General features: G+C 39.1%; 1 protein-coding gene across 1 annotated transcript in view; it reads left to right on the top strand.

The window, feature by feature from the left end:
* Positions 1–10,985, top strand: part of CDK7 (cyclin-dependent kinase 7) — a 29,611-nt gene extending 18,626 nt beyond the window's left edge. The window contains exons 10-12 of the mRNA XM_010580585.1: positions 2,069–2,218; positions 3,850–3,997; positions 10,031–10,985. Coding sequence (XP_010578887.1) covers positions 2,069–2,218; positions 3,850–3,997; positions 10,031–10,074 — 342 coding nt within the window. The 3' untranslated portion in view covers positions 10,075–10,985. The remainder of the gene's footprint in view (positions 1–2,068; positions 2,219–3,849; positions 3,998–10,030) is intronic.
* The last annotated feature ends 1,091 nt before the right edge of the window (positions 10,986–12,076 follow it).

The following is a 12,076-nucleotide window of genomic DNA, read 5'->3' as shown; positions in this document are numbered from 1 at the left end:
TGTGATACCTCCATTAGCATCATACTCGTTTTCAATAATTGATGGGATTCATAAGTCTCGTTGGGCTTCAAGAATTTGATGTATCATCGTTTGAATCCAAATCAAACCAAGTATTTCCTTCCACGTCTTCTTGGTCAATATATAAAGCTTTATGTATTTTTGTTGCAGAAATTCCCTTTTCTGTAGCTTCCAGCTGCGGGTCAAGTTTTTCTTGGGCAGGTGCTGCCACAAGGGGGACATCGAGGTGTTCTAATTTCTCCACACGAGCCTGCATGCCTTTAACACAGGCAGTGGCGAGTATGACAGATGCAGGCTGAGTATCCTGCTGGGCTTGAGCCCATTCTTTTTGTAGGGAGACAGCTGAAGCTTTGGCTGCAGTCAGTGGTGTTCAGTATTTCCAAGACAGTGCACAAAGAGGAATAGACAGAGTAACCTCCCCTTCATGTTTTTGTCTTTCTGAATTTCTGTAATTAAAGTAGCCATGGAAAAGGGAACAGGTGCTTCCCTCCGTCAGAGAATCTGGTGTCTGTGGGCACGGCAAAACAACCAATTAGGGCACGCGGTACAAGGTTGGGGCAGGTAATGATGTTGTGTACTATGTCCCACTTCTGACACTAGAGATGGTCCAGCCAAGTTACATGTTCAGGATATGGTAACAGACACCAGACCAATAGCTTTAGGGATAAACAGTTTATCTGAGAATAATGGTGCAGTAACAGATACAAATCAGTAGTATCATTATCTGGGTCAAGATGACAGTAAATCCAGTAATTCACTAATACTGGGCTAAACTTAATGTCAGGGCGCACAATGACCTAGATAACTGTGGTTATCAGGCAGGCTGACAGGAAGTGGGGCATGGCTTCTTTGGACGGGCAACTTGGACCAGCTGATGGGCATGGGTGGTCCAGAATTCCCTGATCAGACCATCCTCTTTTGTGGTTGAGTTGTGGAAGCGCTTTCTGGACTTGTTAACCAGTTGTCACATCACACCTCTGTTCCCTCTCTGTGCTGCTTTTCCTTTGTGTGAATGGTGCTTGAATGCTATGGTACACAATCACCAAATGGAGCTATAGCCAGATGGAGAAATATCATATAACGCACTACTAGCCCCACACAATTCTGTTGCTGCTCCAGAATTCTGAATGAAATGCATGAAGATCTTTGCAATGACATTTCTGCTTTCTTTGGAGAGGAAGAGTTAAGAATGGGTGGGGAGAGGGGAGAATAGGAGACTTGCTAGCATGGCAAAGATGATGCATTCCCAAATTAATTTGCAAACCCATGCATTTCAAGAATTGAAATACTGTCAAGATTATAACTGATTGAGCACATTTTTCACTTCAGTGTTAATACTTTATTTTGCTTGGATAAACTTAATGAAGTGTGATGACTAGAGGTTTAAAATACTTAAAACTATTAAAATACTATGTTTGGATAATTGTCTGTTACAAGATCATTTTTATTATAGTTTGAATACAATGGGATTGTTTTCATACCTACAGGAGGAAAAAGTATGCAATTCATCTGTTTAACTGCTTGGCATATTTTCCTTCCCTCCCCCTGCTCCCCAGAGAAAAAGTTTCAGTTGTGCATTTCAAAAGTAGCTCAAAATGCTCATGATGATCAGCTAACTTTGAGGAGAAGGACAGTGTATTATTAACTGGGAGAAAATGGGAGACTGGCTATTTTGTGAATCTTGTCTCTTACACCATGTCAGTTTGCAAAAGAAAAAAGTTTTACTTCATTTGTCTGCACCCACCCTAGAGTTCTTTTGTACTTCCTTTCTTTGTTAGCAGTTTTTCCTTTTGGACTGGTCACCACTAAAGCAAGGGAAGGGAGCTCACTTTGAAAGGGAAAGTGTGAAACAACTATAACAGTTAAAAAAAAAAAAGTCTTTATGACCTACTATTACTACATTTATTTTATTTCAGTGACCATGTATTAGCAAGATGTTTTGAAAGATAATTTGCTTCTGCCAAAAGACAGCCATGTGAAGTTCCCTTTCTGTGAGAAGCTCAGCTCTTTCTAACTTGAAAAACATACATTCTATTTTTGGCCTTTGTAGGGGATGACAAGTCTTCCAGATTATGTCGCATTTAAGTCTTTCCCTGGAATGCCACTTCAACATATCTTCAGTGCAGCTGGTGATGATTTACTCAACCTTCTGCAAGGCTTATTCACATTTAATCCTTGCACTAGGGTTACGGCTACTCAGGTATAGTACACTTGCATTATGTCCTAATGTTCATTAACTACTGTTTAATATCAGACAAATGTGCTTTGAAGCCAGTAAGCCAGATTTGAAATGAAATATATATAGCTCTGTTTATGAAATACTAGGAACAAATTTCCAGTGTTTTATAGAGAGAACTCAAAGGCATGAATAATGCTGACTGATTGTCTCCATTCCCAATGTGGAGCAAAGGCAGACAACTAAAGGGTGTATGAGTCATGGCCTTCAGACGGTCATTGTATGACATTCAAAATTCAGTCACCTAAAGCTTGAAACTTAAGTCTTAGCATTTCTTATTCCCTGGGTTTGAAAGGTTTTCACCCTTAACTTGATCCAGTCTCTTCTTCAATTTCATTTAAACTTTTTTCATTCTTTTTTAACAAAGTTTTGTCATGATTTAAACCAGCATTCTGATCTGAATATCCTTTTCCATTATACTTGGGTGAAACTGATCTCAATTTCACTACTCCTTAATGGGGAGAAATGAAGGACTTTGAATAAAAATATTGCAGAATGTTCTAGTTCAGAATATTGATTTCTTCTATGAGGAAGATATAGCAGTTGGCAATTTCAAAACTGTATTTCTGTGACCTCACACTGTTGGGGAAGCATGCAAGAAACAGAGCTGTCCCCTTAAGGCCAGGACTCCCTCATTGCTTGTTACACAAGGCAGATCCCAGTCCAGGGGATTAGTGTATGTGTTATGTATTTTTTCACTAGAAGACTTCTCCAGAGCACATCAGGTTTTTTGGTCACCATCTTTAAGAACTTTCAATATATGTTTCCAAATAATTAGTTTTGCTATGCCTGGGACATGTCTGTACTACTTCGTAAGTATGGAGTGATTTTATAGGTCATATTGTAGGATGGTGACTTGAATATTGAATATATATGATTTTTCTAGTCTAGCATTTTTATTGACAATCCACAGTTTAAGGCAGGAAAGAATTTGCACTGTATTGGCTTGTTTTATAGCTGACTTTGAATACCATGTAACTGATATTAGCAAAAGTGATGATTACGTAGGAGACAGCTTAGCCAATAGGATATGTAATTCCACCAAATGAAATTAACTCTGCACACTTGTCTGTCTTCTGCTCTAATTCAAACTACACTTCTCTCACAGTTTACAGTGTAGAAACAGCACATTTATAGAAATTTTGGGGAAAGACCTATCTTAAAAGCTAGCAAAACAGCTGGTGTCCAGGTCCTAGATTTGACCAAGATATAATGTTTTAACCTTTCTTTATTCCTACTTTCTTCTTTATCCTCTTGTCTCATCTGTCTGTTCAGATTGTAAGTTCTTCAGAGTTAGAAGCTTACTGTTTGTATAAGACCACCTTCAATGTAGTCTAGAGTTTTGTTAGGATGTCTGAGTACTAGTTAAAAATAACAGTACACAATTATATCTTGGCTTACAAATCAAAGTGCTGTGGGTAGTCATTGAGAACACAAAATCTTTATTTGCCCCAAGGCCACCTTCTAATATAAAAGTGTCCAATTAGTTTTGAAGTCCCCATTGCACATGCTTTATTTCATTACAACTTCTTCATAGATGGTGTTCTGACACTTTATACTAATTACTTGGTTATTTTTCTTCCATTATCATTAAGGCATTGAAACAGAAGTACTTCAGTAACCGACCAGGACCCACTCCAGGAAATCAGCTGCCAAGACCCAACTGTCCTGCAGAAGCTGTAAAGGAGCAACAAAATGCACTTTTACATTTAAAAAAGAGAAGAACAGAAGGAATAGATCAAGGTAACCTCTTAATGTTTCACCTGTTTTAAAATAGCAGTTACATGCTCAGAGAGAATGTGATACTTCCAATGTTTCAGAACAAAAACTACATCCTTGTATGGACTACATCCCTGAGCACCAGCACCAGCTGAAGCTCTTTAATGATTTATGTTTTAGGATAAATGCTTTAGGGTGAGAATTACTTAGTTCTGTGTTCTAACAGAATTGGTACAAAAAAGGCTCTTCTATGATGCTTAGGAATCTATTCATTAGAAGCAATATCTAATTCCATTAATTTCTGTAATGGAGTGTGCTACTACCCAGTAAATTATAGGTTATTATGATGCCCTTTATTTTTTTTCTAAGACATCTTACTGAGGTGGAAATCACTGAACTTTACATCACTGAAACCAAAAAAGGGTGGGGGTGAGAGAGAGAGAGAGAAACATAGTGTGTTATTTTTTCAAAAGTCAGACTGGGAGCGTAAATCAGGTTCAGAAGGGAGATTTCTGCTCACTGTCTCTTAGACCAAGCAAGTTAACTGTTAAGACCGCTCTGGGTAAGGAACATTAAGCACATTTCTGTAACCCTTTTAAAAGGCAAGCCTATTCCCTAGCATTTACTTCTATAGGGAGCCTCCAGTCTTTCCCAAACATTAGCACGTACTTTGTATCTTCATGACAAAAAAAGCTTCAGGGCTGTATCTGACACTAAATGACCCAGACCTTCTAGTAGAGAGGCAAATGTTGGTTCTTAAGCTTGGAGTTGGTCTTCTTAACAGCTTGAATATGCTAGATAGCAGCTGTCAGGTTAGCATCAGCTTTTTGTTATTGCCAGTATGAGACTGTTTTGATACAAGAGTGGTATCTTTTTGGAATGGAGATGCTTCTATGAAAGTGCATTTCCTCTTGAATTCAGAAATGCAGCTATGTTATTAGAGTTTAACTTACTTTTGGGGCACTTTGACTTCTTGTTTCTTAGTCTGTGTCAAATTAGAAGTACAATGCATTAGTTCCCTCTAGATTAAGATTCTAATCTCAAAGAAAAATTTAATCAGTTGATTATTTGCATGCTCTTTGCTGACCCCAGTACCATGGGTTAACTAACACATGGGAGCTTGTCAAGTTACCATAGCTTAAGTAATTAATTTAAGCTTTTTAGCTCCTTTTGGAAGGACCATGTGATTAGCGTTTTGGAGTACATACCCTAAAATATGCCTTTTAACTAAACGACAGGAAAGAGAAATAAATGCTTCCTTGAGTTCTGTGACTTAACCATTTGAAGTCTTGCATTCAACAATGAGCAGAGTTGCCAGAGCTGTATTAAGCTAGAACACTAATTGCTTTAACATCTTTCTGAAAGTCTTATCTTCAGGAAGAGGAAATCAGACTTGTGTGTTAAATGCCAGGAATTTTGAGATTGGCTATAACTAAGGCATTTAGGAAGTCAGCATTACTTTTTAAGACATTTGAGTATCAGTATAAAAAGCAGTATCATTTCCACTAAGTGGAAATGGAAACATAATGGATTTTCTGATGTGGATTTTCTGTTATGTTCTGTTACTGTCTTAGCTGGGCTGCCAGAACCAGAGGGTCTCAAAGGTAGATCCTCCAGTGCCAGCAAACATTAAAGAGAGCCAATGTTAGAGCTAGCAAATCTGCTACCCTGGATTTCATTTTACATGCTTACATGGTGTTATCTAAAGTTAAAATCTGAATGTCGGTTTGGAAGAAAAATCCTACAGTCTCTGTCTAAACAAAATTTCAAGTACAGCATGTTTTTAATGCTATTGAGGGTGTAAATGTGCAAAAGCAATTTCAAAGAAAGATAACTTGCATCCCCTGAAATTCTTAGGCTGGCCTGTGCTTGCATCTTGCACAGTACATTCTCTTTCCCTTAGCCCTGTTGAGGTGGCACTCTGAACTTAGGAGAACGGACTGAGTGAATACTGATGTAATCTTATATACCTCTTATAATCCCTTTTATAAAATGTTGGCAACAGCGGCTGGCTGCCAGGAGAGAATTTATGCCGTCTCTGTAAGTCCTGCTTTTCCATGAGAACAAACCCCTGTAGCATGTGGGGCATGTTCACCAAACTTAAATGTGCAGCAGCTGTACTTCTCAAAAAACCCAGCCTTTTTATTGTCATGGGAAAACCATCACTAAATGGATGACTGCCTGTGAAAAGTATTGAGCATGCATCATTTCTAGCTGTTGCTACCACTTATTTCTGATCAGTGAAGTATGTGGAGACACTGATGCTATGATGACATCATTGTGCATCTTTACTCTGGCAAACACTTAGTCAAAAGCAGCACTCCTTCCCCGGGACACTAATTTCTAGTCTTATTAATCTGCATTTCTATGGAGCCATAGGTTTGCAAAACAGTATAAAAGATACCGCACTAAACTTTTTCCTGAGTTAATGCAGTATAAGGAATCTTATCTAATTTCAGAACTATTCTACACTGGTTTGGGAAAAAATCATTCTGTTCATATCTAAGGTTAATAATTTGTATTCTTTGGGCATTCATTTAAAGTTCATAGGTATGATTCAATGTCAGTGTATTTTAGAGGAGACTTCTGCCTATAGGGTGGGCAAAAACAGTTGGATCCCTTCATAGTAAGCTTCATATCCATACCAGAAGGCAGCTATGGTTTGTTCTACCTACATTATAAATAAGTAGCATATGAAGAAATGAGAGGACAAGATCTGGAATAGAATCAGAAAAGTACTGCTGCCCCCATCATCTCTACAGCTGATACTAAACAAATACATGGTTAAAGAATGAGGCACAGACTGAAGGGGCTATTACTTCCTGCAGACGGCTTATTGCTGGCTAGTGACAGCATGTTAGAAAAATCATTACAAGTGTATGTGTGGTGGGCAGGGTTAAGCCTTAGAATAGTTTGTCTTTCTTAGGTTTAAAAGTAGAATTAACTGGCTAGCTTTTTATACAAATAAAGAGAAATACTTACATGTATCCCAAATGCAATTAACACTTAATTACAGAATTTGGGACTCATTTGGAGTACACATACTGATTCAAGTGAGCTTTGATTCTAGTAGTCTTCCATAGATTAATTGGAAAAAATCATTATGTATTGCTGCCGCAGTAAACAGCATTAAGCAGCTCAGAGTAGATGTATCTCAAGAACAGTATCAAATGAATACTAAAGCCTTGAGGAGGGGGCTGGTCCCCTTTACTTTGGTAACAATGTGATTTACACTTTTCAGGATTACCAAAAAAATTGATTTTTTGATTGCTGTGGATGGTGGATGAAAAAGAGTGAAAATGGCCTGAGTCCCAACCATTGAAAAAACGCTGTAATAGTCACTGGATGGTTATTTTGTAATATTGTCATATGTAAAATGTGAATTTAATATTTCCTTGCTGAAACAGAGGTTTCATTAACCCTACTCCTTTGAATAAAAGCATTTTTGAGCAAAACAAGAAGATTCCTTTCTCTGGTTTGCTGTCTTGTTACTTTGACTCATGCTTTGAGGTAGTAACTGTCAAAACTGCTTGCTGGCTACAGCTTTACACAGACTAATTCTGCAGAATCTTTATGCTGAATCACGTGCTATCCTGCACAGATGTACACCCTAAGGAGGAAAAATACAAATAACACCCTTCTCACCTGGAGCTTAGATGTACATATGATTGTCTGCCAGCCCTATAATAAATGTTGGAAAAAATGTTTCAATATGAGGGAAGAGCAGGATGCTTTTTTATTCCAGTTAATATGCCAGTGTATTAACAAATGAGTTTGCATGTGCTTTCTCAGCAGTCATGCATTAAGACTTTTTACTGTGTTGAAAACAATATGATGCACAGATTGAATGTGAAGTGTTGGGGTGTTTTTGCAGACTCTGGTCTTCCAGGAGACATTATCTGAGAGCGTATAAATACTGTTTCCTTCACAGCCTCAAGATTGCTTTAAGAGATGGAGGGAGGTCCAGCTGGGAAAACTATACCAGCCCTCTTGTCAACCTGTGGCTGTTGAACAATTCATAATGCAGATACTGGGCTAAGCTCTGTTGCGTGATTTCCAGCATGGCTGTGTTGCAAAGTGGCTGCTGGGTAACCAAGCTTCAGCAATGGAGAGAAACAAGCCAGTAGGTGCTGTTGATGCAGCTTAACCGCATGCCCACCCCTGTTGTGCAGTGGATCTCGGGGATACCTGGTGAGCCATTGTCATTTTCCCACCTGTGAGCTGCTTTCAGCATTTTGTTTTCTAGTGTATGTAGCAAGTGTGTTAATAGAAGACTTTGAGGCTTGTAGCGGAAGAGCAACCTATCTTCTTGCTCCTGTGTTATTTCATTTTACTCCTACCTTGAGCCAATGTGAAGTATGCTGGCCTTGTAAGACAGAACAGTTACTAATCTCCCAATACCGTACTGTGTTCTGTATTTGTTATTGGCAGTTGAAAATTAAACTTAAATTTCCTATTAAGATCTAATAGACAGTGTAGAGAAAATGTTTATCAAATAACATTAGTTACAGCAGTTTCTACTGTCTGTGTAATCAAACATCCTCCTCAATGCAGGCTGGGGGATTAAGAGAACTGCAGTCCTATTTCTCACAGGCATATGTACAAAAATATGTTAATCTGAACAGGGAACAGAGTTAGGAGTACTGTGAACTTTTTTGCATTTAACTTACCTAGGGCAGCATTCTGACTGGACTTCAAAGCCTGAAAACCTTCAGCCCCTGAAACAGATACTGCATTTTTCAGTGACTATCCTAACTATTGGGTATAACAAATAGAGTTTGCATGGCAGTGACAATTTTAAGTATTCTGTCAGCTCTGCTTTGAGAGTAACACTGTTCCCTTCTTGTCAAATGCTGCATGTGTCTAGATGATACCCTTCCCTGAAGGAAACCTTTTCTAGTAGACCAAGTAGCAATCCTCTAAGCTTCTATTGTCAAAAGTTGTAGAGTAGGTACTGAGTTAGATGGGCAGTCAGTGTTTGAATGTAGAGAGCATGGTTACTGTGCTCTTTAATAGTGGGGTTGAAGAGAGAGGATATTTTGTGACCAGGGCTATTGTCTTGTATGCTTGGAGTCATGTGTTTACCACAGCAGATGCTCAAAAACACCAATGCTTCTATATAATGTAAGTTTAGGAGCTGTTCCCTTCCAGCTCTGACATTCAATTCATTTGGCATACTGTGCACTGCATGTATGGTTGGGGCCTGTTCTGTACTGTGAGGGTATATAGTAAGTTTTGTTTTCAGCTGAGTTCATGAATGAGGCCACCTGTGTCAGGGACTAAAATTGCCTTGCTCTTAATGGTGGTGTTGTGCATAGATAAAGTGCATGTATATCACAGAGTAAGATAAGATTAGAAGAAGGATCATCACGATGTCTTTTTCTTAATCTGAGGCTTTTGGATAGTTTGATTTAACTTCTGTGACTTAGGTCAGAAGTCTGGAAGGAATATTTGAGACTCTGGGAAAATATAATCTGGGTAAATTAATATGCAATCATATGCTATTAATCATCTAAATACTGTTTAATTTGTGACTTGGTTACCTTGTAAGGTTTATATCATGCTAATCATGCTTCAGCTTTGACAATCCATCTTTTATCACACCAACTCATTGAATATACAGCTGCTGCAATCTACTTGGCTTCTGTTCAGAACCACAACAGTCAAGGATGGTTTGTCTGGAGCCTGCAATGTGCATGCTTGCACAAAGGTCCAAGTTGTACACTTGTGCAAACTGGAATGTAACCTAAATGCCTTCTCTCCTGGGTTGAGACAGTCCTTCCCTTACCACCTTTTTATCATAAGTTACTGCTGTTTCTTCCTGAAAGGTTAGTACTTCTCTTTATGAACTTGATGGCTCTTACCTTGAGACTAATGGAATTTGAGTTAACTTCTATGCATTGTACTGAAACTGTTTATATAATTGAATTAAAACTTTGTTTTCTTTCTTCCACTTTGTTGACACAATAAATGTAGCAAAACTCATTGTTTGAGCACACAATACAGAAGGGGAAGGCGCTCTCTGTTTTAAACACAACTGATTTCATTTTCTCACAGATACCAGGATTACTTGTGGTGGCATGGAGAACAAGGACTGCTAGCTATCACGTCCTCATCTTGTCCCCCTGGTTCTCGATTGGTGCCAACGCTGTGTGATCCCTGCAGCCTTTTTGTTTTGACAAAGAAGGCTCAGAGCCAGATTGAGTTGTAACAGAGTTGTTGCTTTGCATTTATGGTATGCTCTTGTTCATGGTGTGCCCTTGATGCTGTCAGCACTCCAGGCAGCACTGCCAGTCCTTTACTTTCACCTGTGTTCATTCTTGGCTTTTGTGCCTGTTCTTGTTCTCTTGACTTACTGCATGTATACTGCTCAGTTAACACCTACTCAGCCATTTCTTCTGGTGCACAAATGTTTATGCTCCATGTGCTCCAATGTAATGATTCATTTACAGAGCAGGTTTCACCTGTGACCTTTTAATACTCATTTGCCTCTCTGAGAGAAGGGAGGAATTGTTAAAAAAAGGCTATAGTTAGGCCTGCTTTTCTTTTGAATCCCTCTGTTCTCCCTTGCATTTCATACTCAACTATGTCAACTTTGTCTCTGAGGTAAGGTATTCTCTCCATCAGGCTGTAATAAAATCACAGGGTAAAACAGGGATAGGTCTGGATGTAATTTTTCAGGCTGAGATAGAGAAACTTCTTGGAGAGCTATACTGAGTGCTTTGAACGCTTTTGGCAGGCTGTGTTTTGACATACACCTTGCTGATATTCAGTAGTGTGAGAGGCTGGGGAAAAGACATGCATGGCTGCAGTCTCTTTTTGGCTCCAAAATACAGCACGGCCTAGGAGAACCATCTGTTGATTCTAGCCTTCCTGAAGACCTGCTGGGAATTAGGTTTGTTCCTCTTGTAGCCCACCACCACTACCAAGAAGGGTCCAGAAGCAGCTCTGTTCTCGCTGGCTTGAGAACTCTGCTTGGGCAAACTTTGTTTGTCGTATAATGCCAACTTCTCACTTTCAAGCTTCGCCAGGTACAGCAGGAATAAAATCTCAGCTTTGATGCTATTGAACTAGCTTTGTGTCATCTCTGTGGTCAATTCTAGTTTGTTTTGTTTTCTTCTATTTGTGAGCACTTACTCAGAAAATGTCTATTTATTTCCTTTTAGAAACTCTTTCAAATAAAAGGACAGGGGGTTGGGTGGGGAGGGGTCTGTCTCTTCCTTCCAAAGAATTAAATCCACAGGCAAGCAGGTCCTGCACAAGGATTTTCTGAGAAGCTTGCTGTGTGGTCAGTACAGAGGCCATCAGGGTTGTGACCGTTCCCTTTAGTGCTGTTGGCTCAAATTGTGCCGAGAAACCTTTATACTAACAGCATTCATTGCTGTGATAAGAAGAGAACAGTATGCAGACAAGGGAGGGGGAGAGGGGGAATTTCACTCTTAATTAGAAAGCATTAGTGCAGTGTGGTTTATTGCCTGCTATGAGATATTTGTGCAACTTCAGCAGGGACACTGACAGTTACACGAAGCTGACTTTGACAACAGGTTGTGAGCTATGTGATTTGGTTTTGGGAAACCTTCAGTTTGGGCCAGGCTGGTAGGCAGGTACCCTCAAAGAATACTTAATGCTGTCCTGCATGGATTTGCCATCTGCGAATGAATCTGTCTGTCTCTTTCTTTTTTTTTTTTTTTTTTTTTTTTAAGGGAAGAAGTTCACTGACAAAGAAAATTAACAGATAATTAACAAAGTATTGCAATCTGACAATTCTGAAGAAGTCTGCTACCGAGTTGACAAATGTAGAACTGTCTTTTTCTTGCTACTTGAAATTTACCCATATGTTCAGGAGCTTCCTCTGGTTTTCTCACATCAGCATCCTGAGGAAGTCAACAGTGCAGAAAGACAGTGCCACCATGGTTTCTATCTTTATATATGGTGGTGGAAACCTATTTTAATCTATCAGACTTAATTGCAGTTAAAATGCTGATTTACAGTCGGATCAGTTTTTCCTGCCACTAGAGGGAGTGTCTGACAGAAGTAAGGCAGATGGTCGGATGTTGTAACAACTGTGTGACCTTAACCTAACCCTTGTCTCCGATAATCATC

The sequence above is a fragment of the Haliaeetus leucocephalus genome, unplaced genomic scaffold, assembly GCF_000737465.1.
Source record: "Haliaeetus leucocephalus isolate CR32 unplaced genomic scaffold, Haliaeetus_leucocephalus-4.0 Scaffold722, whole genome shotgun sequence".
Taxonomy (NCBI): Eukaryota; Metazoa; Chordata; class Aves; order Accipitriformes; family Accipitridae; genus Haliaeetus; species Haliaeetus leucocephalus.
Note: the sequence above shows the minus strand (reverse complement) of the source record. Positions and strands in the feature narration are given on the sequence as shown.